This window comes from Musa acuminata, chromosome BXJ2-3 (assembly GCF_036884655.1).
Source record: "Musa acuminata AAA Group cultivar baxijiao chromosome BXJ2-3, Cavendish_Baxijiao_AAA, whole genome shotgun sequence".
In the NCBI taxonomy this organism is placed as follows: Eukaryota; Viridiplantae; Streptophyta; class Magnoliopsida; order Zingiberales; family Musaceae; genus Musa; species Musa acuminata.
Genome location: NC_088340.1, coordinates 39,770,443 through 39,798,100, shown reverse-complemented (window position 1 = coordinate 39,798,100; position 27,658 = coordinate 39,770,443). Strand labels below are relative to the sequence as shown.

Genomic DNA, 27,658 nt, shown 5'->3' with positions numbered 1-27,658 from the left:
ACCTGAAACAAATTTCGTACCTTATTATGGTCCATTGAGATCATCCCACAGAAGGCTTTCCTCAAACCTGAAACAGATTGAGCTCGATTAACTTCAAAAAGCAGTGTGGCAATATTCTAGCCACTTCTAACTTGCTCCTATAATCAAACCATTGGAAACTAATGCAAGATAGACTTGCACCTGTAACTAATAAAATAAACACAAAACCAGTAAACTCGATCCAAAAGAAACACAATTTCAGATGTTAGGAAGACTGGCTCCATGCTGCTGCTACATGGCAGATTCACCCACCACTGGTAGAAGGGAGGTCCCAAGAAAATGTAAAATGGCCTCTAACAAGAAGGATGGCACATTCAATGACATGTTGAAGTCAACATTCATTTCTGGCTCGTACAAACTAAGTATTAAATAAGCCACGTTATTTGATATAGTCAACTAGCTGCTCATTGCTCTCGATTCAACTGCCCAGCTGACATTGGCATGCCCAGTACAGTAACATTCTACATAGGCTTTATATGTAAAAGAAAAAACAGCTGCCATAAGATCTGATGACCTCTCTTATCTTCTGGTGCTTGAGATGCTGATATCATGTGAGAAGATTTCTTCAATGTCTGACTTTCTTTGATTTCTGGATTCAGTAACCACAAAAAAGGAGAATAAAAAAAATGTAATGTCCTGTTTCTTGGTACAACAGCATCCGGCATGTCTGAATTATTTGGGGGTTTGTCATAGCTCTTCTATAGATACAAATGTGGGATATGCACAAGAAGTCAATCAAGCAAAACGAACAGCCATTCTTCACTTTAACATTTGACCAATCAGCTAGATTATGCAAATTCCCAGCATTGGTCTGCAAGTACATGCAAAACATTAGCATATGCAAAAAAAATAAAATTGGACCACTCGAACGAACGTACTAATGAAATGATTGAAAATTAGTTTCATTGAAGATATTGTGTGTAAAAGTGTAGCAGAACCAACACAACCAAGTAAATATAATTATTTATCACCAGTATTCAGCTAAAAAGCCAAATTTCATGATCTCAATTAGCTCATTGTTATGTATGTCCAAATTAATAGCAGTGGGAGTTGAGTCCTGTGGATTTGACTAAGACCATAAAAAGCCAGAGAATTCATAGCCAGTCGGCAACTAAATCAATAAAAGGAAAAGATGGTTCCAGAATTCATAGCTACCTAAAAAGCCCATTGACTGGAAAGTTAAGCTGATGTAAGAATGGTAACTCCAAAATAATTCAGTGAATGGGCAAGTATAGCCAAATCATCTCTGCCTAGAAGCCACATGGCATATTCCCAATATAGTGACAAACACTTGCTTACCACACTACATGCCTTAGTAAATGACTCATCTTTTCTGGCTAAAATAAAAAAGATAGGACAATCACATATGCAACCAATTACAAATCTGCACAAAACATCATGCAAAGTCAAAAAATCATGACCTTTAATCACTTCACCTACAGTAACTACTATAATTATTTATTCTCAAGTTCTGGTTGGACTTCATATTATGGTTTGCAAAACTAAAGATCCAGAGATACAGGAAGTCTACTATAACTGCAACTAATTTGGCAGACTAATGACATACTGTCACGACCTTAGCTGGAATTGCCTAAGGCGTGCGGCACCCTTGCGGCCAAAGACGCGAACTTAGCTTGCGTTGCCTAAGTCGCGAGTCACTCTTGCGGCAAAGACGCGAACTTAGCTTGCGTTGCCTAAGTCGCGCTTCGCCCTTGCGATCTTGCTCCGCAAGGATCAGCCCACTTTGTAACCTCTCGCAGGTCCCGAAGGACCTGTAAAAGAGAAAGAGAGTTAGATCGAAAGAACGAGCAACGGACAAGTCCCGAAGTCTCGCGAAAAGGAAAGCTTTACAAGCAATTCGTCGAACACCTTGTGTGCACAAGAGAAAAGAGGGAGAGGGGGAAAAACAAGGCTTTCAAGGATGAACGAACAGCTGCAAGCCCACAAACAGCCGCTCACCTGGTCCCGGACGCAACACCAAGTTCCCGTAAAGGTCACGTGCGAACTTGCGAAAGAGTGTCTACGCCCGGTATATAACCGAAGCCCCATCCAGCCCGGTGCCACCTGGGGGGTTCCTGGGGTCTGAGATGGCTGACATTTTGCTTTGACGAGACAGTTCGCCACGCGAGCCCGTGGCACGCGAAAACGGGGCTGATTTGGGCTGTTTTGGGGCTGTTTTGCTCGGTTCGGTGAGCGGTCGCATTGCAGCGCTGCAGCTTGTTCGAACTTACATATTTACAAGCAAAATGACCCAAAACCATAAGAAAACCTGCTGTCAAGCAGCTGTACAAGCGGGTGTGAGCGACGAACGGATCGTTGAACGGAGTTGTTGCGGGTGCGCGACGACCGTTCGTGACAATACGTCTTCTGTTTTTCGCCTTCTTCAACTTGTCATATACTCAGTGATATTCCTTTCATAAGGGTACATTCACTTATCATCAATTGTTTAAGTCCTCATGTTATTTATTGTCATAAGATGTTAAGGTTCCATTTGGTTGCTTGCTTGCGTCCGATGAAATGGGTTCAACCAAGTCCAATTGGACAATCAAATGTACTAAGAATCGCACTTTACAAGAAAATTTGAAGAGACGGGTCATCCTGAACAAGGTATCCAACCCGTAAAATAAAATAGGTATCACCTTGTTCCCAACACAAACCCTTCAAAGCTCAAGTTAGTTTTGAGTAGTGTTTCGTGGAATAAAAAAAGTCTAGTTCTTAGTGAAAGAGTTTTGTTTCACCAACATGGATGCCAACATGGATACTATCACAATGAGGATACCATGTAGATACCAACATGGATGTCAACGACATAATTTACCAATTACCTTGTTGAGTTCTAACCATCGATCCAAAATACTGATAAGACCCTAAAGTCTTATTGTAAAAGAAATGAAAGAAATGATAAGGCTCTGATACCAAATGGTAAGACCCTAAAATCAAATGATAAGACCCTAAAGTCTTATCGTGGAAGAAAGGGGAGAAAAGGGAATGATAATGATCGGTTCGAGGGGATCGGCCTCCTTGATCACTTCGAGGGGATCGACCTCCTAGGGTTTGTCTACAGAGTGGAATAACATTTCATTGATTAACTGATTGATTGATTGATTCCAAAAGAAAGGGTTACATCACTATTTATAGAGTTCCACCTAGAGTCCACCAGGACTTTGACTCTTAATAATAAATAAATATTAAATAAACCTATACTTGACTCTAACTGGACTAAACAGACTCAATAAACAACTGAACTAAATAGACTCAATAAACATTATTCAAAAGCTCAGAAAAAGGGTCCTAACAGTTCCTCCCTCTTCAAATCAGCATTGTCCTCAAGGCTGAGCAGCATCAATCTCGGGGAGCTTCTCTTTCAGCACTTTAGTCATAGACTATCTGCAACGCATCACAACCCGTTGATCAAGTAAGTATGGTCTCCACTTTTTGATAGTGTAAGCAACTAGTCGGTCTTTCAATGTAGTAAACATTGCAAGAAACTTCTGGCCCTATATAACCAATTTTATCTTTGAACCTTTGCTATCACAAGTGAAAATCCGTCCATCAACGATCTTTACTTCAAATCTATCAGAGTCTTCAATGCGGTGGGCCAATTGGTCAACGGTCTCACTGTCCATAAAATTGTTAGTGCTACCAGTATCAATCAAAACTATAATAGGCTGATGTTCCAGAGTTCCGCCAACTTCCATAGTTTACGGGTTAGAGTAGCCGGTTAATGCATGCATTGTATGTATGGTAGGTCCAATATCTTCATTAGAATTTATACCTTCATGATCGAAGTCCACATTCTTAGCTTTCGGTTCCTCTCCAATTGGTTCAATCATCAGAAGTTGCCCTTGTTTGCATCGGTGCTCCTTACTCCACTTTTCATCGCAATGCTAGCATAAACCCTTCGCTAATCTTTCTTTAAGTTCTTCTTGGGTTAGTTTGCAAGTGATGGGATTTCGACTGGGAGTAGATGGGATGTGTTGCTTGCTGATCACTTGTTTATTGACACCTCTGTTTCGACGATATTCCATGTTGATTTTTTCCTTATGCAGGCGTGCAAATGAAATCGCATATATCATGGTGCGGGGTTGACGAGCCTTAACTTTACACCGAATCTCCGGATTAAGCCCTTCAATAAATGTATCCAGAAGTTGTCGTTCCGACCAATCTCTAGCTTGATTTGACAATCTTTCAAACCTACTTTGATATTCCAACACTGTAGAAGTTGACGAATTTTGACGAGCTGACCATCAACATTCTCATATTCGGATGGGCCAAATCGAACAAGAAGCCCTCTTTTGAACTTCTCCCATGAAGGAACTCCGTAAACAGTTTCATATCAATCACTGGAGTGCATCTCCCTCGAGCTGGATTGAGGCCACTTCTACCTTAGATTCTTTTGGGGTTCTGTGAAAACGAAAAAATTTTCCGCCTTAGAGATTCAACTAGTCGGATCCTTATATTCCCATCGTGGAAATTCTACCATAATGCATGGGTAGTGTGTGTCACCATCCTGGGGCCCTTTTCCTGTACCTCCAAATCTGTTCAACACAGAACTTGAAACCCGCTAAAGTGCTCCAACAAGCTCTTTTTGAAATCATGAAGGATTTCTTGCAACCGATTCTCAATTCTGGTTTTCAACGCTTCCATTTGTGCTTTCACTAAGTTATCGGCAGCCATTGCATACGATTGCAAGTCGGTAATTCCCAATTTTTATTTCTGATATCTAGCCAAGGGCATTTGCACTGTAGCTGCGAAGCTACCGAGGAGGAAGAGGTGCTGCCCTATGTTTCAGTCGCTGCATGAGATGAGAGCATCGGGTGCTGGAAGGTGACGATTGCAACTGTTGTGACTCACGGGAGCGATCGCTAAATAGCCAGGTTGAGACTGCGATGACGGCATCCGGTGGCTGCGGTAGCGGAGGCAGAGCAAGGGAGAGGCAGCGTTGAAGTGGCCGGGGTTGAGGTTGCAGTGGAGAATAGGAATTGACGGTGGCACTGCGGGAACAAGGGCAATCGGTGATTTGCCCTGTTTCTATCACCAGAGCAAGGGGGAGGCTGCGAGGATCACGGTTGGGCGACGAGCAACGCCGTCATTGGCTGGGCAGTAGCAGCGACGATGACGACAGCCGGCGTTCGCAGCAACAAGGGGACCCGCGACTGTGGTGCGACTGAAAACAAGGGCAACAAGGTGAGTTGCCGGTGCTTGTTTTGTTTCGGTTACAAAAGATGCAGAGCAAGGGGGAGCGGCGGCTGGGAGGCGAGCGGCGGTCGTCGCACGGTGGCTAGCAACGGTGGTGGGTCAGCTGGGCGGCGACGGCGCTCGAGGGGAAGAGGAGTGCTGATGAAGGCGCGACTGCGATCGACAAGGGGCTGCGGAAACAGAGGAAGCTCTGTTTTTGCAACCGCTGCAAGGAGGGGCTGCGACAACCGACAGCTGCAGCTACGACCCAAGGGGGGGGCGACACGATGGCGGACTAGGGCAGCGTCGCCGACGGTAGAAGCGGCGATGGGGTGGTCCGCTGGCTGGGATCGACGAGGTATCACGGACAAACTTCGAAACAAGATGTTTGATGTAATGCTTATGTATGTCCGTGTCTTTTGGTATGTTCATGATTTACACAGCATGTAGAGGGACGACCGAAAGCTTAATAGTCTCATTTTAGTTGGGTTTGGTGGCCGCTTTAGGCTTGTAAATAAAAGTTGTGTCATGTGGACACTTATGAGAGATTTTCGATCTGTAATGGACCATTTTGACCCTTTGTTGTGCAACTGTTCAGAGCTTGTAAAGTATGTTTGTAATTTGCATTGTCTATAAATTGTTTCTTGAAATGTTTGCCTGTGGATCCCGAGTGAGGCGCTTTCTCTAACCCGTTTTCTCTTTTGTAGGTCCTAAGGGACTATGGGGGAAGGGGGGGGGTTTCGGGGAGGCTAACCTTTGCGGACGGACACGCAAGAGTGCCGCACGACTAAGGCAAAACCACAGCTAAGTCTGTGACAGAGGGGCTGCGGCAATCGATGGTTGCGGTTGTGACCCGGGGGGGGGGGGTGGGCGGGCGGGGCCGGGGGTTAGGGTTGGGGTGGGGGGTGCGGCACGATGGCGGACTAGGGCGGCGTTGTCAACGGTATAAGTGGCGATGGGGTGATCCGCTGGCTGGGAAACGACACCGGTAGTCCTTCTCGCTCGAGTGAGATGGGGAAGCGAGGAGGAGAGGTTGCTGGCCGGGTGGGGGCAGCAGCGACGGCGGTGGCTACTGGCTGGGCAACAGAGGCGACAGTGGTGGTCCCTCGGCCAGGAAGCAACGGTGGCAGGTGGGCTGGTCGGAAGCAGGGGTCCGGCAGGGAAAGCAGGGGTGGCTGCGGCTTCTTCTTCTTCTTCTTCTTCTTCTTCTTCTTCTTCTTTTTCGAAGATGAAGATAACTACAGCAAGGGGGCAGTGGCGGTAGTGGTGGCTGCTTGCTGGGCAGTAGCGACGACGGTGGAGAAGGGGCAACGGTGGTCGCTAACCAAGACGCAGAGGTTCTTTCTTGGTTGAGAAGGATCGACATTTGTGGTTGCCGGCTTCAGCCTTCCTCACACAATTTTTTTTTTATATAGCTACGGCAACACTGCAACGCCAAGGATCGCCGCTCTGATACCAAATGATAAGGCCCTAAAGTCTTATCGTAAAAAAAATGAAAGAAATGATAAGGCTCTGATACCAAATGGTAAGACCCTAAAGTCAAATGATAAGGTCTTATTGTGGAAGAAATGGGAGAAAATAGAATGATAACGATCGCTTCGAGGGGATCGGCCTCCTTGATCACTTCGAGGGGATCGGCCTCCTAGGGTTTGTCTACAGAGTGGAATAACATTTCATTGATTAACTGATTGATTGATTGATTCCAAAAGAAAGGGTTACATAACTATTTATAGAGTTCCTCCTAGAGTCCACTAGGACTTGGACTCTTAATAATAAATAAATATTAAATAAACCTCTACTTGACTTTAATTGGACTAAACAGACTCGATAAACAACTGAACTAAATAGACTCAATAAACATTATTCAAAAGCTCAGAAAAAGGATCCTAATAAATACTTAATATTAAGTTAACAGTAGTACACCTATCAGATATTCATAAGTCAATATATATCTTTGCTTGGAAAATCATCCACACTCAAGGGGGCGACATCAAGTCTAGAATCAAACTATAGCATTGTGCACGTGCGGCCTAACACAGTGGTGGATCAATATTATGACGAGCTTTTTGTCGATGAGTAGCCTTTCCTACTCGAGCCCATAACTATGCCGAATGCTAGATCAGCTCTAATACCTACCATTTGTGAGGACTCAATCTGATAATATAACTTACCCGTTCACTTGTTGAGCCTAAACTACTGGTCCAAAGTACTTCAATCCATATTAATAAGTAATCAGTAGTACACTTAGATATACATACATCTAAGTGATGTGGGACCAAACCGAGGTGTTTTAAAAACATACCACTAGAATTTTCCTATATGTTAATAAAAAAAGGTGACCCCACAAAACTGCTTCAACAAGAGAAAATTTCTTATGCATTGATATCATCTCCTTTTTGAACCTCTTTGATTGAGAAGAAAAATATTGTGAGGAGAGAATTACACAATGAGAGAGCAAATGCTGGCTTTGGCCATGAGCAAGATCGGATGGAAGAGATTTTTTTTTTATAGCTAAAGTGTGGTTATGAAATTCACTTGCCTACATATCTCACAGTTCAATGCTAATCTTAGATTCACTATGTATCTTTCAAACCTAAGATGTATTGACGATAACATATGTTATTGCAATTTGCAACCATCGCAGATGAATATTTTTTAGGATATTAAATATTACTAAAAATGGTACTAGTTAAAGAATTAGTATTGCTAATATTTTTAACAGGGAATAGCAACATTATACATTCATACACAATAAAATTACAAAAACAACGCACATGTTGGAATTGTAAGCTCAAAACTCACCAAGTAGAACTTCATAATCTGCTAGTCTGTTATTAATCTAAATAATTCCATCAGCAATCCCTAGTCAATTTCTATAAAAGGTCTGCATTCTTAGTTTTGGAGAAATCATCTGTTGTATCATCCGAATCATTGTGTATATCATAAACTAATAATTCCATCTGCAGTATCTATTCAAACTTCACAAAACAAAAGCATCCTCATCATTGCCATAACCATGCTTCCACATCATCCCAATAACCGTTGCTGCCTCTGGCCTCCTCCCTGTGTTGTAATATGCCTTGTACATTATCAAAAAAGTTTTCCTTGTTCGACTAAACCTGAAATTCTCCATCTCATCCAGAACACCAAGCATCTCCTCCAGGCGATTCTGCTGCCCATACATCACCATCTTGCAGTGATACAGTGATCGAAAAAGCCGCCACCCTGCATATTCTGCCTGTCTGATGAACCCAGCTAGCCGATCCACCGCATTATTTCTGAAGTAATTTGATATGATGGAACGCATTATCCCTGCAGTAGTCACTATAATGTGTCGTTGGAATGCCTTGGATATTAATCCTTCCATTGCTTCAATCATGCTCTCCTGTGCATACATCTTGATTAAAAGTACAGTGACCCAAGGTTTATAGTCATCATCTGGAATCAACTTCATCAAGGCTTCCACTCTTTTGACTCGATCAGGGTGAGAACTCTTAGTATAAGCACATATCATTGCATGGATCAAAGGCCACTGCCGATTATTGACTGTCTCCTTTACTTGATCATAAGTCTTTTCCATCTTCTCTAGATTGTTTGAGTAGGCATAACCCCTCAACATCAGGAGGAGGGTACCAGCATCAGGTTTGACAGGCCCCTCCAGCATAGATTGGTACATCCCCTCCATTTTATCCCACATCCATGCCGTAAGATATGCGGCTATGACTGTGTTGTAGGTGGTGATGGTGTAGGAGAGCTCCGAATCATTGATTGCTTGGAGGGTGGTCTCTATATGCTCCACGAGCATGGAGCGGCCAAATATCGAAAGCAGAATGTTGTAGCTGACAATGGTGGGCTTGCACTCGGCATCTTGCTTCAGGACCTCAAATACCCAGATCGCCTTCTTGGTGAGGCCATTGTACATATAGGTGGACATGAGGGCATTATAGAGGCAGACCTCACGGATGCCGTCAGCTATGGCTTGGGAGAAGAGCTCCGCGGCTAGATCGACGTTCTTGGTGCGGCTCGCCAGGGTGATGGCCTTGTAATACTCCTCAGGGAGCATCGGGATCTCGGCATCAGCCTGCCCTTTTCTCCAGTTAAAAACCTAGAAGACGATGCAAGATTAGAACTTTAAGAGTGATTGAAGGAGCCGGAAATCAGATGGCGAAAGCGAGAAAGAGAGACAGTAACAGGTGAAGAACCTGAAGGGCGAGGAGCGGGCGGGACTTGAGGCGGGAGAGGAGCTCGACGGAGGCGAATCCAGCTGGGGGAAGGCGGAGGAGGGCGTCGAAGGAGCCAGAGCCCAGGGAGACCGCAGGATCCTGGCCGTCGGGCAGGGCGAGAAGCTCGTCGGCTAGTGCGGATACGGCAGATCGGACGGCCTCTTTGTCGGCAGAGGCAGCGGAAACGGAGGCAGGGTTCTCGGAGAGGCGGAGGATGCGGTCGCGGAGGTCGGAGATGCCGTCGGAGCAGAAGCCACGCGCGGCAGCGGTTGGATAAGATGGAGACAGGGTGTTGGGGGAGCGGCAGAGCGGGTAATCGAGGGAGAAGAAGCGACGGCTGTGGAGAAGGAGGAAGAGGGCGTGCTTCGCTCTCGCCATCGCCGCCGAGCCGTGCGCGGCATCCAATTGTGTTTAGGTGGGCAGAAGGGGAATAGGAAATCGACGGTTGGATCGAGAGCTGGTGATCGAATCCAAACAAGAAGTACCGCGTGCAATACCTTGATACTTTCTGGGCCAATATGGGCTGGGCTGAGCTTACATACCGCACGTTGTTGAAGGGCCAGGCGGCGAGTCGTCCTGCTCGGAGATGGAGGCGTTTGTCTTGCCGGCCACGACCACCTGCTCGAAGAAGTCAAGTTGGCAGCACCGCCTCGGGCCGCCTCTGCCCACATCACCAACTGATAGAATGGCGACTATTGGAACAGTTTCAGAAGACTAGGAAAAGCAATAATAATGACAATGATGTGGTGCGGATGAATTAATTAATATATGATATAAATAATTAGGATGCTTGAGCTCATTCTCTTCCCCTGCGATGAATCCACTTGTTCTTTCTTCATTGTCACTTATTGCCAGAAGACCATCACATCGCTGAAGCCTTGCCCTTTCGGATTTCCCTCGTAAACATATTGTTCGGTGATTACACATTGCAAATCTCATTTTTCTCGAGAGTTATGCGCTTAATTGCATTCCCGGTGGGCACGTGGCCAAGCAATCTCCTAACCGTTGCTAACAGCATCAAGATTCGTGCGACGTGGGCGGTGCGACTGGGGCGTGGGTGCGATCGCTGTGGCCCTTTACGACCCACTCGTTTCGGCTACCACTAATAATAGGAAACTGTTGCCTCACACGTGGACCTCCTATGTCCAATCACAAAGCAGGTCAGTTCGCCGGGAGCCAATAATGGGTGACAGAAGAACTACTCGCTTTTTTTTGTTGGGCTAAATTTAGAAAGCGAAAAAGCCAACGAAACAAGGCTACCGGCCTTGTGATAGTACGAAGCAGCAGATTCACACGTGGTCCCACATAAGTCCAGTAATGAGGGTGGTAAATGAATGGGTACCCGAGAGACGGGTGAGAGAGAGGCATGTCGCGAGAGCGATAACCTTCGCCTCCGTGTGCTGTCCAAATGTAGAGAGAGAAACAAAAATCGCGTACTTTTTGTCTAACCCCATCCGTCGCCCTTTATAAGGCCCCGTCATTCTCCTTTCGATCTCGTCCTTCTGCCTCACTGTTCCCAATCCTCCGCTCGCTCCGTTACCGTTTTGGGTAAAAGGAAGGAAACAGATACTGGAACAGAAAGCCATGATGACCTTGTGCAGGACCCTGCATACGATGCTGAGGTTCCCCAATCGCGATGACGACCGGCGGCGGCTGAATCAACGCAATCGATGCCGTAATATACCCACTTCGTACGGCGGCGGGCTCCGGATCCTCGCCGGCGACGCGCCGCGGCCGCCGAACGTTCTCGAGTCCTCGGCAGTCGGGCGGCCACCGGAACGCGTGGACCCCGGCACCCGCGGCCTCCACGAACTGGACTACCAGGGGGGGTTCAGCGTCGTCACCGAGGGCCTCGGGTCGGAGAGCTGCGACGGGGGGCTGGAGGCGGAGGAGATGGCGAAGAGTTGGGGGTGGAGTGGCATACCGCGGCGTAGGAGGGCGGAGGCGAGGATGCGGCCGCCTCCCCCTCCACCGCTGCCGTGGCTGGTGGGGCGGACGAGCCGGTTCATGCGGGCGGTGAAGGAGTGTGGGCGGTTTCGGCTGACGGAGGTGCGGTTCGAGCGGCCGCCGGAGATTCTCCGTGCCTCCCGCTCCGGCGGGCGCCTCCGGTTGGACTTCGTCGTCCGATCCGATCGCGAGGAGAATGAGGAAGCAGCAGTAATAGCAGAGCAAGAAGAAGTAGTAGACGATGGTGATGAGGAGGTGAGAGCACCGGCGGTGGTGTCGCCCAAAGAGATGGTGATGCCAACGAGGAAGGGGGAGGAGCGGAGGTGTCAGGCGACAGTGAGCGGTTACGGCGTCCCGATGTGGTGGAATCACCGCCCCATCCTCGCGTGATGCGGGAATTAGGGTAGGCGCGTCACTCACGTGCGGGCGACGTCATCCTGATATCCTTTTAGTTACGACATTAACTTAATTTAATATAAAGTGGACGTTTTTTAGATTTGTAGTTTTCAATATATTTTTTAATGCATATTTTGTGTATTATTGGTTAAAATAATAATAAGGAGATGACTTGTTTCGTTGGGTGCTCTGTACAGGACGTGTGTAAATGCTTTTGAAGCTAAAATAACATGATATATAATATATGTATGTATATAGTTTTGTATTTAACGTGTATACATAATGTAGCAATCCATGTTTGACTTAATTCCCTTAAATCATGCGGCCGTTACACCATATCCACCATTACAGCTCATCAACTTTGTCTTATAATGTCAACCTTCACAGTGTAATGACATGATGCAGTCAACTCTTGTTCAAAATTTATGCATCCACAGTGAGAATTGAGAATGAGATTAGCTTAGGCAACATGCTTAGTTGTAAGCTTCAAATAAGGGATTATAGTGTAATCATAATTTCTCAAAAACATTTCTATTTAGTCTTCTATTAGAAATGAGGTTATATTATTATTAATTTTTACTTAGCCATTTTGAGTTAGTTTAAATGTGACAAAGTTAACATCTCATTAGGTCGAATGTGACAATTAGTATCGGAATTAATCTTGTATTGGACATGATAAAAGATCTAACTAAAAAATGACTAATCATGGATGAAATGTTATGTTGGGTCTTAATAAGGATCTCAAACCCTTTAAACGAGAGAAGTTATGAAAGCAGACTAAGAGAATTTTAACCTAAGCATTTTGAGTTAATGGTTTAGCTAAAAAAAATTAACCAGTCGATTATCCTATCAAGTTAGATTTTGATAGGAATAGTAATATTGAGTCTTAGTCCTATAATGATATCAATATCGAAAGTGAGAGAAGACTTAAATTAATTTATATAAATTTGATGCCATACTTCTTAGGTTAATAGTTCGACTTTAACAAGTTAAGTTAATGGATTAATTATCCTATCGATTCATTTTTTCAATGCTTTTATTTAAAGCAATCAGTGTTTCTTAATTTACAAATGGTCAAAGAAGCAATACAGATACTTACATGCCACAATTGCTTCCTAGATGACAAAAGGGTGCAACACAATGTGGATGTTGATCCTAAGATTCTTATTCACATCAACCAGCCATTGTTTCTGAGTTCTGCAAGGTTAAAGAGAAGAAAGGGAAAACCAGACGTTGTTTTCTGATGCTTGAGCATCATATCCTGAGGCCTTTCACACCACCACCACCTGAGCTGCAGCAAGCCTTGCAATTGGGACTCTGCAAGGAAAGGAATACATCAAGATTAAATGAACCCTGCATCCAAATGACAAGCTAGAAGACACCAACTGCAATTGGCAGTGACAAATAAGGATGATACAGTAACCTCTGTCATGTAACTACAGGAAAAAAGTGCAAACCCTAAACCTGAAAGGAGAACATGAGACATAGTCCAGCCCAGCCTGTGCAAAGAAAGCAACCGAGGAAGGTTCGCCACCATGCTCACCACATATCCCTACCTGTTCAAGAAACCATACATCCTACTAAGACCTCCTCCTCTGTGCTGCAGCTTCACACATGTATACCACTTACCTTGAGATCAGGCCTTGCTCTTCTGCCTCTTTCTGCAGCAATCTTAATGAGCTGACCTACTCCTTTCTGATCAAGCACCTGATTCCAAACAGGAACAGATCAATCTCCCATAAGCAATAGAATAAGACTCTTTCATGGACTTGTGTTTTACCTCAAAGGGATCATTTTGGAGGATGCCTTTGGATAAGTAGATGGGAAGAAACTTGCCGACATCATCCCTACTGTATCCAAATGTCATCTGTGTGAGGTCATTTGTTCCAAAAGAGAAGAACTCTGCCTGCTCAGCAATCTGCAAACATGAAGTTTTGATGTAGCAATATTTGCAGATATTGCTAGTAGATTCAACTTGAAATCTTGAGAGTCAAGCTTATAACTCAGTTGTAGCATCGAAAGGAAGACACAGCTTTGGATACACAATTTACCTCATCTGCAACAAGGGCAGCCCTCGGAACCTCGATCATGGTTCCGACCTTGTAGCTTATGGAGGTTCCCATCTCAGTGAAGACTTGCTGTGCCACTGTTCTTATCAGACTCACTTGATGCTCAAACTCCTGACACTCAAAAAAGTCAAATAGATTCAGTGTTGAACACTCAAAAGTCAAAGATAATGTAAGATTCGTGCCTGAGGTGTTCCTGTGAGAGGAACCATTATCTCTGGCAAGACTTTCACTCCCTGATTGCTCATGGAGATTGCAGCTTCAAATATGGCCCGTGCTTGCATTTTGGTCAACTCCGGATATGATATGCCAAGCCTAACAGAAGTGTTCTTTAAGTGACAAGTGCTGAAATCATTCAACAAGCAACACAAGAAGAAAAGAGAGCATCGTTGGATCCAACCTGCAACCACGGAAACCGAGCATGGGATTCACTTCAGAGAGCTTCTCTATTCTTGAGAAGACTTCCTCCTCACTTGTGCCAGTCTCGGCGGCCAGTTCGGTGACGATGTCCTCGATGTTACCCTCCGGCAGGAACTCATGGAGCGGAGGATCCAGCAGTCGGATAGTCACCGGAAATCCTGAAAGTCAACGTCAAAAAAGTCAAACACATAAACTCACCCCCGTCGAAAGTCAACCGTGGGAGGAAAGCAGCCTACCGTCCATGGCACGAAAGATCCCTTCAAAGTCCAATCTCTGGTAGGGCAAGAGGAGATCTAATGCCCGCTGCCTCTCTTCAAGATTTGCTGCCATTATCATTTTCCTCACCGCCTTTATCCTCTCATCTGAAGCAAAGAACTGAGGAACAATGGAACAATGGATATCAAACACCAAACAATCTGTTCCTAATCAGTAACACTATTCATTATCATCTTGGCTAAGGTGAATCCTAAAGATAAAGCTGAAGTTACACTGAGCTAACCATGTGCTCTGTCCTACAGAGTCCAATCCCCTGTGCACCATTGTTTCTTGCTGTCAGTGCATCATCAGGTGTATCTGCATTTGCCATCACCTACAATGATGCTAATTTTAGTTCTATTGCGATCATAAATAGAACCTGATATGTGGAGAAAGACGGATCTTGAGAAAACCTTCAGTTGCCTTGTCTCATCAACCCATGACATGAAGGTTTCCAAGTCGCCACTAAGAGCTGGTGGAGAGAGTGGCTGCTTCCCCAGAATCACCTCTCCCGTCGATCCATTGAGTGATAGCCAGTCTCCTTCTTGAACCACTTCGTCTCCAATAACCACGACCTACAAGGCTAAATCCAACATCAGAAAGCAATTGAGATAATAATGCAATTCAATCATGATTTCAGTTCATCTTCTTCACCGATTTCTGAGAGAGAACTCACCTTGTCCGCCTCATTCACACTGATGTCAGAGCAGCCAGAAACGCAGCATTTTCCCCAACCTCGAGCAACCACAGCTGCATGGGAAGTCATGCCTCCCCTTGCTGTTAGTATTCCTTCGGCGGCGTGCATGCCACCGACATCCTCCGGGCTTGTCTCGGTCCTCACCTTCACACATGTCAAAGGATCAACAGTCTTGATGCAAGCTCCAGGTACTGTTCATCTTACTTGCCAGGGGAAATGTCTCACCAAAATTACAGCCTTCCCTTGAGCATGCCATGCTTCGGCATCATCTGCAGTGAAGACGACTTGCCCAACGGCAGCACCTGGTGATGCGGGCAAGCCTGTGGCGATCACCTTATCCTTGTACGCAGATGGATCTTCAAACTACACAGGACATGAACAGGGAACGAGAATCATATGGTGAAGACAGAGCAGAACAGCGTAGGTGAGCAGAGTACTTTGCATACCTGGGGATGAAGAAGTTGGTCCAAGTGGCCTGCCTCGACCATCTTGATCGCAGAATGCTTGTCGACGAGGCCTTCGTTCACCATGTCAACTGCAATCTTCACTGCACCTTTGCCCGTGCGCTTCCCTGTTCTGCACTGCAGCATCCATAGCCTGTTCTCCTGAACAGTGAACTCGATGTCCTGCAACAATGGAGAGAACTCACCTCAGGTAATTGCAGCTCCACAAACTGAAGACTAAAATCTTGAGGTCAACTCCGACACAAACACAAATCTCACCATCATTTCTTTGTAATGCCGTTCCAGAATGTTACAGTTCTCAACCAGCTCGTAGTAAGCTTCCGGCAAGCAATCCTTCATCTTATCAAGATCCTCTGGGGTTCTGATTCCAGCAACTACATCCTCACCCTGAGATAAGGGTGATATGGTTCATCAAGGCTGCCATGAGAAAGTGTGAAGAAGAAGATGCACGACACCTGAGCATTGATGAGGAACTCGCCGTAGAGCTTCTTCTCGCCCGTGCTGGGGTTGCGAGTGAAGAGGACTCCGGTCCCGGAGGTGTTCCCCATGTTCCCAAACACCATGCACTGCACATTTACTGCAGTCCCCTTAAGCCCCTTGATTTGGTTGATGCTCCGGTACTTGTTGGCTCTCGGGCTGTCCCATGAATCAAACACGGCGATCACCGCCATGTACAACTGCCGCTTTGGATCTGCAAGCAGTTCCGATTGACTTCCCTTGGACAGAGTCAAGAAAGATTTGGGGTAGAACACTTTACCTGTAGGGAAATGCTCCCCTTTGGCCTCGGTGTAGACGTTCTTGTACCGTGTGGCCAGTTCTTTGAGGTCGGAGGCGGTAAGGTCGGCGTCTTGCTCGACGCCTTTGACCGCCTTCAGGACTTCGAGCTTTTCTTCAAACAGTGAGTGGGGGATCCCCATGACCTTCACAAACCAAACGTAACAGGTTTCGGTGCCCTACAGAGATCAAAGGTGATCGATCGGAAGAATAGGCACATACCACGTTCCCAAACATGTCCAAGAAGCGGCGGTAGGAGTCGTAGGCGAACCTTTCGCCGCTCTTCAGCGCCAGCCCGGCCACCACCTCGTCGTTGAGGCCCAAGTTCAGCACCGTGTCCATCATCCCCGGCATCGACACCTGCCATGAATGCTTCAGCGTAATTACTTACTAGCCCGCACAAGAGCAAGCATGCAATACTCTGATATAGCTACGAGTATCGATCTACCGCGGCGCCGGAGCGGACGGAGAGGAGGAGGGGCTTGGAAGGGTCACCGAGACGAGCCCCCATGACCTCCTCCACGGCACTCAGCCCTTCCAGTATCTCCTCCCAGAGTCCATCCGGAAGCTTTCGGCCGCCTTCCTGGTACTCCTGGCAGGCCTCCGTCGACACGGTGAAGCCCGGCGGCACCGACAGCCCGATGCTCGCCATCTCCGCCAGGTTCGCTCCTTTCCCGCCCAGCTGCCACGTACGCAAGTTTGCATGATGCAACAGTCAACACCCCATGCATGCACACAGCCAGCGACTGGCATGCACTTACCAGAGACTTCATGCTCTTGTCGCCTTCACTCTTCCCCTTCCCGAAGGTGAACACTCGCTGAGAACATACAGTAGCAGTCGGCTTCAGATTGATTGCGTTGGTTTATAGGGGGTGTATAAGTAAATTTAGACAGCGCCATGACGTGGCTGTATCGGTGACTCGGAAGACATACCTTGGTGGTGGTGGGCACGGGGGAGGCGACGGCTTGGAGCCGTTTGCGGGTCCAGCTCCTGCTACGACCTGACCGTGGCTCCGACACATTACACCCCTCGCACCTCACGGCTTGAGCTCGACGCCTAGCCAAGCTGCGACGCTCGGCGCCCCAGCGACCCACCCCCTCCCTCCTCCTCAGCTCTTCCACGGGGGGCCATTCCATGGCCGTCGGCCTCTTCTGTACGTATAAATACGTCATGGAACGCGCGCATACGCCCTTCGTGGCCGAATACGGCATCTTCTTCTGAATTAGACAGACGAATGAAGCATGAGAACTGCTGATGCTTCATACTATATGAGAAGAAGACAAGAACATGATCTCGAGATCACTATGACTTGATCCGGTACTCTTGATCATCGAACGCGATCAAAAGAGTTATTTGCAGAACAAGAAGAGATTGGAATCAACTCACCTTCAATTAAATGCTGATAAATTCTGGTCGGTCTTCTTCTTCTTCTTCTTTGTTTGTGTTTGCCGTGTTATGATTCGCTCTCCTGCGAGATATGAGGAAGTCCGAGAGGCGAAAGCGCCTCGGACCTCAAGAAAATACGAAATAAAAACAAAAAAAACTAATTGACATAATTGCCCTCCTCGACAACGAAATGGCATTCGATCTCACACGCTCGGCTGCAGCGTCCGAAGGATATAAAAGTAAATTCACACATCACCATTGGGCACCTCTTGTGATGCACACGGGAGGATCATAAACGTACGATCGAAGGGGTAGCGTCGGCCCACGTGGCACGATTGCGGTCACAATGAGCCGACATCTTATCTCCGAACCCTGCGCGTGGCCTCGGCGATTTCCAGCCACTTTTGTTTCCGACTCGAATCACGGCTACCGATCATATAACTTTCAACAAAAATTAGATGTGATCAGTGGATGTCACAAAAACACATTGGTGATGCAATTCTATCGCATCATCAATTCATCGTCTTTATAATCCTCGCACAGAAATGACGCAACATTCATGTGGAATAAGAGTTCTTTGTTCCATCTCCATTTAATTTTAATTTCGTAGTATATTTCGATGTAAATTTAGTATTCTGTGCGTTTCTTTTTTTATTATGTTAAATTTAAATAGTGTACATAATAATATACTAATAAGATAGAGATACATATTGCCATAGCGATCATCATCATCATCGTTATGTAGTTGAATCCCCCTCAGCCAAATCTTTAAGTTGAACGATGATGATGGTGATATCATCGGTTCTTCGTCCAAGCCGTCGTCCATGCCGTCGTCCATGCCGTAACCACGACTGGTAAGACCGGGCAGCAATGGCAGAACAGGCATCCCGAGGATCCGCGAAACAGGACACCTGCGATAACAGGCATGTATCTGTAAGAGACAACGAAGAGAGCTCAAACGAAGCTACGATTCCTACTGTACCATGTCGACCACGGCTTGACTTGAGAGGAAGTCGAAGACCCCATCGCTGGCCACCACGAAGAACGAATGGTTTGCGGTTAGTTTCACCACCTTCAGCTCCGGCACAGCGATCAAGCCGACGCTCTCCAAGTCCGAGTCTCCGAAGCTCCTCGATAAAGCCAATCCGAAGTACCGCCCCCACAGCCTCGGTGTGTTGGGTATGTATGTCTCCTCATCGTCGCTCAAGCTCCGTTCGTCGGGATCCTCCTCCCCCGACACCATCGCCCCGTACTGCCTCAACCTCTCGCGCTCGTCCTCCCGGAGCGGCTTATGGTCGCTCGACAGGTCCTCCGCCACCACGCGATCTCCGTCCCAAACGCCTGCCACCGCCCGCGAGTCCCCCACGTTCGCCACGACGAGGGTGTCCCCCCGAACGAGAACTGTGATCGCGGTGGTGCCGCTCGAGGAATCGTCGATCTCGCTGTCGTGGAGCGCCATGTTCGTGGCGGCGAAGGCCGAGCGGTATGCTTCCGTGGTGTTTTCCCACAGGCGAGGGTCACCGGCCAAGATGTCCGTGAGCCTGTCGCGGACGAACGCGGAGCACTGGGCGCCGAGGTCGCCGTGGCCGTCGAACACGCCGAAGAAGTGGAGGTCCGGGTTGCCCTGGAATTGCGTCTTCACGTAGAAGCTGTCCTGGTTGGCGCGGTCCGGCCAGCCGGGGTAGTAGCCCCGCTGCGTGAGGGAGGAGTACTGCAGGCGGAGGCCGGCGCATGGGACGGCGGAGGAGCCGAGCGAGGCTCCGGAGAGGACGTGGCGAACCCTGTGGGGCGGGGCAATCGAGGGGTCGTATTCGTGGACTCCAGAAGGGTCAGCGGCGGCGTGGGTGGAATGGCAGTGGACGCAGCAGTTGCAGCGGCAGCGGCACCACTTCTTGTAATGGCCAAAGCACTCGACATGCACACATCCATCCTAAGTGGTACAACTTCAAGCTTCCAATGAAGAAGATTATACGACGAACTCTTTCTCTCGTTCGTAGCTACATCTGATACGGGTAATCTGCAGCACCTGATAAGGCTCAAAAAGATGGGCAGAGAACAAGTGAAGAAGCAACAGTGACACGAGAATTGAGTAACCAACAGGGCCAAGAAAGGATGACCAGTTAATTAGGTAAGGGAATAAAGACCGTTAGGCCAACAGTTGAGTGTTGCCCGGGGTCAGCTGAGGAAGACGAAGGCAGCAAGAGAAGTATCAGCATGTCGAGATACAGGTTCGGAAAGGAGAAGTATCAGATGGAAGTCAAACACCAATCAAACAATCATAGTAACTCGAAACATAATAAAATCTTATTACAACTCCTCGTCAAATACTTTGCAGCTAATCTGCTGCTCATTCTTAAGTGCACTCGAAAGGAAGATCGCACCCCTTATTATTGTTTAAACTCATGATAAGCAAATACTAATATTATCTTAACACTCTCCCTTAATACCAATATATCTAATAACGGTGAAAGATCAATACAACCATATCAATCATCTTTTACAAATATACCTTTCATGATGCGCAGAATGAAGCAATAAATATCTTTGACATGTAGAGAATAGACCAACGTACATATCATGTCACAAAAACCTATTAGGAATGCAGTATAATGACCAGAATTTAACTGCTGTTAGTGTAAACAACTTTTTAGCCGTGGCCTCGGAGCCGTCGTAGCTTAGTTCGGGTCCGGGTGACGGGTCGCCGTTTCCTTCAGGAAGGGGCTCCTTGCCAGCGCGCCCGGAGAGAGACGCCTCGTCTTCGTCCCTGCACGCAGGTCAGGTCGGGATGCTCGACTCGACCCCTCCGATGACGAAGTTAGTCGGTGGTTGTGGAAGTTTTTTTATTTTTTTTCTCTTTTCTTTTTCTCTTCCGTTTAGAATGCAAGGGTATTTATAGGGGAGTTCGGTGTTACCTGATATGCCTGCTCGCAGGGGGTAGGATCGTACCTTCTGATGACGTCTGACATCGCTGTTGGCGTGGCGTGCGGAACCGAGCCTGAGCGGTCGTTAATGGGCCTCGGTTGGCATTACGACCCGTGTCAGCCACGCGCTATCAGCCCGACAGAGACACGGGGTGTCAGCGGGCGTCACGCAAGTCTTATCGTAATTATCACCCTCATCAACTGCTAAAGCTTCGATCAGTACATGGAGGGTGAATCTAGATGGCAAGACATCCAACACATATAGAATTGTCATTACAAGATATATAAGTGAATAACAACATACATTAAGAGAAAAAGGGAAGCACAACATGATAGGGGTAAAAAACTGACTGGACATAACCCCCCGGATTTGACGTAATACACCCCCCCACGTCGGACGCCCAGTACGGCGCACTGCCCCAGAAAGAGCATTAACGACGACGCGACACGCACCCACACCCACCGTACCCGAACGACCTCCTCGGCTGACCCATCGTGACCGGCCGAGGCAGGCAAAGGCACCGGCTGACTCCCCCCATACCCTGCGGCAGCTCGGCTCTTCACGCAACGCCCCCGACGACGACAGACGCCATCAGAAGTACGGCCCTGCTCTTGCGAGATGGCCCATCAGGTAACATCAAACCCCCTTTATAAATACCCCTCGGCTCCCAACGCCAGGGGGGGGTCGATCTCTCATCCAATAATATACTCTTCCCATCTGACTTGATCGTCGGAGGGGTCGGGCCGAGCTACCAACCCGACCTGTGTGCAGGTACTCGACCGCCGTTAAGTCCCCTCGACGAAGCGGAGTTTCCCAGCCAGGTCTCCCGCATCTGCGCCCTCGGGATCCCGCAAGGGGCCACGTCTGATCCAAGCCATTTGGAGCCCTGATCCAACCGCGTCGACCCCGAAGTCACGACTAAAAAGTTACTTACCGTAACACAACACATCTTAGGAGGAAAAGATAACCTTGAAAGTTAGTATGTCTAGAAAGAATTATCAGCATGGTTCATAAGATGACAATGGCCACATAAGATGGATCTGAATTGGTAATTCTTTGCATGAGCAACATGTGACATGTAGAACCAGATGGATAAGAGAATCTAAAACAAATACTTGAGTGTCAACCATACTAACTTCAAGCAAGTCAAGATCCATTGTTGTGCTAACTTGGACTGTGCTAATCCAAGTGGAGCCGACCTCAGCTGTCCCGTCTTGTCTATTTGGCACGTCGACCCAGATGGACTCATAAATTATTATATCACATCACATATAAAAGATCAAAAAGATGATCTATTGATTCATGTGTACTTGACAGATTGATCATTGTCAGGGAACTATGAAGATGTAAAGGTATTCGTCCAATTTCACCTAACAAGAAGAAGCCAAGTGATGATATCATTTATTTCGCCAAACAATTTCTGACGCATGGCGTGTGCTACATTATTACTGGAGGAAAACAAGTCATACATTCATCTCCTATTCCTTCGCTTTTGTTGCCACCAATTCAATCAATCGTGTCACGTTCTCATACGAAGAACCTCCCTCCATCATCGCTTTCCGTGCCTTCTCTCCAAATTCTTCAGCTCTCCTTCTCCTCTCTTCTCCCTCCTGCCCTCCGTCCATCAACCTCTCCACGGCCTTAGCGACTTCCTCCCTCGAGATCCGCGCTCCCTCTTCCGGCGATTGCCTCATCTGCTGCATGGAGGTCTTGACGCCCACCGCGACTCCGATCCCGAGCACATCCAGGATCAACTTCTCGTTGAGGAATTGCTCCGAGAAGAGCGGCCATGTCGCCATCGGTACGCCCGCACTCGCGCTCTCCAGCGTCGAGTTCCACCCGCAGTGCGTCAAGAAACCACCCACCGCCGGGTGCGACAGGATCATCACCTGCGGCGCCCACCCCCTGATCAAGAGACACTTTGAGTCACCTTCTTTCTCGAGCTTCTCTTGCAGCCATTGGTCTACTGCGCCCGGAAACCTTTCCAGGCCATTGATGACCCAGATGAATGGCCTGTTTGAGGCGAGCAGACCGTAGCCGAGCTCCATCAGTTGTGCGGGTGCGAAGCTGCCGACGCTACCGAAACTGACGTAGATCACGGACCGTGGCTTCATCGAATCAAGCCAATCTAAGCATCGGCTTGCATCCACTGACAGCTTCTTACCCCTATTAGCCACGTCCAACCTCCCTGATCTATAACACAGCGACACCGGTCCGATGGTGCACACCTTCTTCCCGGAGGCCGCCGCTAAGCGCTCGGCATATCCTGGCTCCAATTCGTCGACACTGTTGACGAGGACACCGTCCATGGCGAGTTCGCCCTCTCGTACTTCATTGCACATCTCCGTGAAACGAGGCAACAACTGGAATTGAAGTGGTAGTTGCTGCCTGGCGATCTCGAAATGAAATGGCAAGCCTGGGAGCACGAAGGGCTCGGTCGGGGACGACGCGCGCTCATGGGTCCTGTAACAGTAGAGGTTGTGCATGCAAAGAAGTGCGAAGGAGCCAAAGCCTTGGAAGATGAAGCATGGAATGCCGAGCTCGCGAGCAACCTCCGGAGTCCACGGGTAGCACGCGCCACAGATGATGCAGCTCGGGGCGATCGTCTGCTCTCGAAGCAGCTCCTCCAAGGGCTGCCGCAGAAACTTGGATCCGCGGTAGAGGTTGGGCATCAAGTCCATGGAGGGTAGGCTGTCGCCGGTCTCGCAGCCCTCCGGGAGGCCCACCTCCACCGAGGGTAAGGGGAGGGTGGCGAAGCGGATGGGAAGACCCGAGCTGGCGATTTGGGCGATGGTCGGGCTCAGTCGAGCGGCACCGTCCCGCGTCATCACGACGGTGACGGTCACGCCACGCTCGGCGAGCAGGCGGCCGATGTCGATCATGGGAATCGTGTGGCTCATGCCCAACCACGGGATGAGAACAAAGTGGAGGTTCCTAAGACCGGACTCCATGACTGCCTTGGTTGAGCGGTGAGTAGGAGCGAGTCTTGTTGAGGCACAAACGGTTGAGTACGAGTATGCTTGGGAATGAAATCAAAGGGGTTCTCTTATAAAGCTTCCAAGGCACCATCAGATGACGAGTGGTATTACGACAGACGGAAAGAGAATTCCATGACAGATTCTAACACTATGGAGCCATGAACGAAATTTCTGAAACGTCTCACAAAGCCTCGCCTCGGTGGCGTCAACGGAAAACTCTCCTGCTATGACGACACAATGAAACCCATATCACTACGTCAACATCGTGCCCCATTAACCATTGACCAGAAGGATAAATCAGACTCGGTAGACCAAACATACATGGCTGATGGAGCATGAGGCCACTATGACGAACGAAGTGGTAGACTAAGAACAAGACGTGTCAAACTTGAACGGGCTCATAGAGATGGACGCATATCATCTTTAACATTGTTGACCTCAACTCAAAGGTCAACAGGAGCAGGCCATGTCCCTGATAACATGATGTCGACATGGACCGCCTCCAAGGCCTCTTGAAAAAGTCCACTTTCCTTCGTCTAGTCTATCGTAGAAGGATCTATCCATCTTTATCTTCCACTGTCGCGATCCCTGTAGCAGACTAACTTTATCTTCCGCTTCCACTGTCACAACCCAATTTGTTCAATCACTCGTTGAAAATACTTAAATTGATAATAGTTCATCCATCGAATTCGTATAAATTAATCTATATTTTTATAGCATTCTGGATTAGGATTTTATTATAGTCTCCTCCACTTAGAGACTTAACAGTATCCAAAATCTACTAGATTCACATGAGACTTAGATAGTAATAATCCATATTATCATTAGATAGTAATGATCCATATTATGTTATAATCTCTCTGGGCTTAACATCCTCGTTAAAGCCTAACATAGTTAGAATCTAGTAGGTGCACATGAGGTCTAATCTAGTGGTGATTCCACCTTATGATGCACGCTCTAATCTTGTCCACGAATAACCCTATTTTGATCCAGATGGATAGACCTAGTAAATTACTATTGAAATTAAATCTATATAAGGAAAATCACTTGTTTGTTTACTAGGAGAATCCCAAAAGTATCCGAATCGAAACATGGCTTTCATAGTTTGGAATCAATAGATGATACAAAAAGGAGTAATAATATCATAAGAAATAAGAAAGAGACTAGTAGAAACTAAGAGTTTTTGTCTATTTTCTTTAATCCATGTTTATATCTATATAAACACATGAATTCACACAACTATGTGTTATCTGATTCTATCCACATATAATCTTCTAATCTCATTTATGGGTAACCATTTATTATTCGATACTCTCATCATGTTTAATACTATTCAGGCCTGACACCATTTGGTATGGTATGACTCGACATGATAAAATAATTGACCTAGTAACTTCAATAAGTCTACATTCATTAGATCTAAGTTAATCTAATTCTTTTATTCGCTTCTACTTTCAATGTTGGGTTAAACCGTGATTGACATGATAATTATCACATAAACAACCACATATTATTTTGTAGGTTCAATTTGCATTTTGTAAAACTAACATAATTCACTTAAAAAGTACAGCAAAAGAATTAAATATCAAAATGAATTAAGTAAAACCGCACAATGCTCTGTTGTGTGTGCTTAATTGATTATTGAACCATTTTTTACCTTTGAATCATTTATTGGTATCTGTTCAAGCTCTTACAATTATCTTTGTGTGCACATCAGCCGTGATAATTTTGTTAGTGCCTTAGCTTATTAACTTCATTTTCTTTTGCAGTTGGTATTAGAGTTAGACCAGAAAATTTACCAAAGGTTAATTTGACAACCCAAAAAAGATAATAAAACAGAAAAATAAAAGAGACAACGACACCATATTTACGTGGTTCGATCAATTGACCTATGTCCACGGACGGAGGAGAAGCAAAACTCTACTATAAAAAGATAATTATAAATATCTTAGGAAAATGTTTCTAGACCATAAAATACCTGAAACTACTAAACAAGAAAAGTCCAAACTATAAGCCCAAACTATTTTAACTAAGTGTGGACTTAATAGAAATTAAACCCTTTTTTATGATGCATCTAGCTTCAAAACGCAGGCCCTTATTTATCGTTACAATAAGAGATAACATAAGTGATTTTTCCGATATGAGACTACGTGCGATTTGCCAAACTAACAGGTAGCATAAACAAATTCTCGTAGATAACATCTGTTGCTGCAAGCAGAAAGCAGAGGGATTAGTATCTAACCTTTCTGCAGGACCGATCTCCTCTTCTGCATTTATGTGTTATGATCAAAATATAAACAGCAGAACTTATGTGTTTCCACAACCGCTGATCTGATTTGCAGCAAGCTAACAACAAAAAAAACAATTGTTAAAATAGTAGTTGTAATGCAACAACAGCAGCAAAGCTTGAAAGGATTACAACTCTGAGCCGAGTGCAACATATCTCGAGAGAAGAAATTGTTTCTTTCATAGCTATTCAAACAAGTTCCCATTTTCATGCAAGAAGAAAAGCCTAGAGAAATCATCAAGAAGACACATATGTAATGCTTTTTGGTACTCTGGATATTCCTTTGAATAACATATACAGAGGTAGGGATCTGGAACGAAGACTTCTAATGAAAGAGATATGACAAAAACAATAGTTTTTAGTTCAAATATTTTATCTGGCATTCAGTATGAAAGACAGAGGCCATTGCAATATCCATGAAGTGAAAGAGCCTCTTTTTTTTTCCATTCTTGCGCCAGCCTAAAATCCACTAGAGACAAAGGCCAGTCCAAAATTTATGAAGTGAGACAGACTTCTTAGCCATAAGCCTAAAATCCAGTAGAGTTCTAATTTTTTGATGCGGTTAATGTGCTTACTCATGAAGGCTCAATAGATGCACTACACATTTCTTATTCAAAAGGAATAAAAAATGTGTTGTGCATCCAAAACCTGGTTAGCAGCAATAGAAACTACTAATTCAAGAATTTGACGTTAGAGGCCCACAATTGTTCTCCTCTTTGCTATTTGTTTGAGTAGCCTGGCAATAAACAACATACCAAAGCCACCAGATGATAGTTCAAACTCTAATCAGAATAGGTGGTAACTTACCTTCACAAAACTCCTACATGATTAAGTTATGCCATGAACGAATCTCACTTGATTACAATGTGCTTGTTTCCGCTTGAGGCATCTTCTCGATGACTCTTCCAAATTCATCACGATCAACCAAGATATTCGATTCAAACAAGCTCTGCTGCGATGTAAGCTTAGCCTTCAGCTCGAGCACCATACATCCTACTAAGGCCAGATCCGCCTGGGTTGACGAATTTCCGAGCGTCTTATGGTCTTTGCGGACCACGCCTAAGACCGCAACAGGGGAATCCCCTTACAGCTTAGCCTTCGGCGCCGAGGTCGTCCTACCCGTTGAGGTAAGGATTACCACCCCACGGACGGGATCTTACGACGAAGGGACGTCGGCTGAAGGACTCCGAGCCGGATTGGACTTGCTCGAGGAAAGGCGAGCCAACGCGCACCTGAAGGACCTATCCTACAAAAGAGCCGTCGCCAGGATTTACAATAGAAGGGTTCACCCCCGACCTATCAAGTTGAACGACCTAGTGCTGCGCAGGGCCGAGGTAAGTAACCCAACCCAATCGCACGGTAAACTCACTCCCAAATGGGAAGGATCTTATCAGGTCATCGAGATTGTCCGACCGGGCACATACCGGCTCGCGATGATAGCTGGCTCTTCTTTGCCGAGAACATGGAACGTCCAAAACCTTAAAAAGTTTTTCGTCTGAGAAGGTGGAAGATTGGCAATACGCAAGAGAAGAAAATTTTCTTTTATTCAAGAAAAATTGGGACTACAAGACTCGACCTTGACTTAAACGATTAGACCAACACCCTAAATTATTACAAGTTTCTAC

The 27,658-nt window shown here is 46.5% G+C and overlaps 5 protein-coding genes across 6 annotated transcripts; 1 reads left to right on the top strand and 4 right to left on the bottom strand.

Moving 5' to 3' along the window:
* Positions 1–345: 345 nt before the first annotated feature.
* Positions 346–9,907, bottom strand: LOC103978882 (pentatricopeptide repeat-containing protein At2g30780). Of its 2 annotated transcripts, XR_010485447.1 has the most exons (3): positions 9,420–9,907; positions 8,020–9,322; positions 346–850 (listed from the first exon to the last, which is right to left on the bottom strand). XR_010485447.1 is itself a non-coding variant. In XM_009394834.3 (2 exons), exons 1-2 carry the CDS (start codon positions 9,816–9,818, stop codon positions 8,198–8,200), a joined length of 1,524 nt encoding a protein of 507 aa, XP_009393109.2. In that variant the 5' UTR covers positions 9,819–9,907; the 3' UTR covers positions 7,888–8,197. The 2 variants fall into 2 exon arrangements, 1 of the variants encoding a protein (XP_009393109.2); XM_009394834.3 differs by lacking the exon at positions 346–850 and having other exon boundaries at positions 7,888–9,322.
* A 1,049-nt stretch (positions 9,908–10,956) lies between these two features.
* LOC108952333 (uncharacterized) lies at positions 10,957–11,977 on the top strand. The gene has a single exon (XM_018823340.2). It carries the CDS (start codon positions 11,025–11,027, stop codon positions 11,775–11,777), a length of 753 nt encoding a protein of 250 aa, XP_018678885.2. The 5' UTR covers positions 10,957–11,024; the 3' UTR covers positions 11,778–11,977.
* Positions 11,978–12,801: 824 nt separating this feature from the next.
* On the bottom strand, positions 12,802–17,982 carry LOC135586544 (pyruvate, phosphate dikinase 2-like). Its single transcript, XM_065100813.1, has 21 exons — positions 17,847–17,982; positions 17,393–17,677; positions 17,221–17,277; positions 16,908–17,141; positions 16,682–16,819; positions 16,443–16,605; positions 16,141–16,376; positions 15,944–16,072; positions 15,668–15,847; positions 15,447–15,584; positions 15,201–15,365; positions 14,938–15,099; positions 14,769–14,858; positions 14,506–14,644; positions 14,250–14,427; positions 14,035–14,164; positions 13,835–13,963; positions 13,564–13,701; positions 13,413–13,490; positions 13,248–13,339; positions 12,802–13,100 (listed from the first exon to the last, which is right to left on the bottom strand). Exons 2-21 carry the CDS (start codon positions 17,669–17,671, stop codon positions 13,055–13,057), a joined length of 2,901 nt encoding a protein of 966 aa, XP_064956885.1. The 5' UTR covers positions 17,672–17,677; positions 17,847–17,982; the 3' UTR covers positions 12,802–13,054.
* Positions 17,983–18,466: 484 nt separating this feature from the next.
* Positions 18,467–20,812, bottom strand: LOC135607612 (probable protein phosphatase 2C 35). Its single transcript, XM_065099563.1, has 2 exons — positions 20,759–20,812; positions 18,467–19,776 (listed from the first exon to the last, which is right to left on the bottom strand). Exons 1-2 carry the CDS (start codon positions 20,810–20,812, stop codon positions 18,820–18,822), a joined length of 1,011 nt encoding a protein of 336 aa, XP_064955635.1. The 3' UTR covers positions 18,467–18,819.
* Positions 20,813–22,139: 1,327 nt separating this feature from the next.
* On the bottom strand, positions 22,140–23,790 carry LOC103978885 (UDP-glycosyltransferase 73D1-like). Its single transcript, XM_009394837.3, has one exon. It carries the CDS (start codon positions 23,717–23,719, stop codon positions 22,247–22,249), a length of 1,473 nt encoding a protein of 490 aa, XP_009393112.3. The 5' UTR covers positions 23,720–23,790; the 3' UTR covers positions 22,140–22,246.
* Between the last annotated feature and the right edge of the window lie 3,868 nt (positions 23,791–27,658).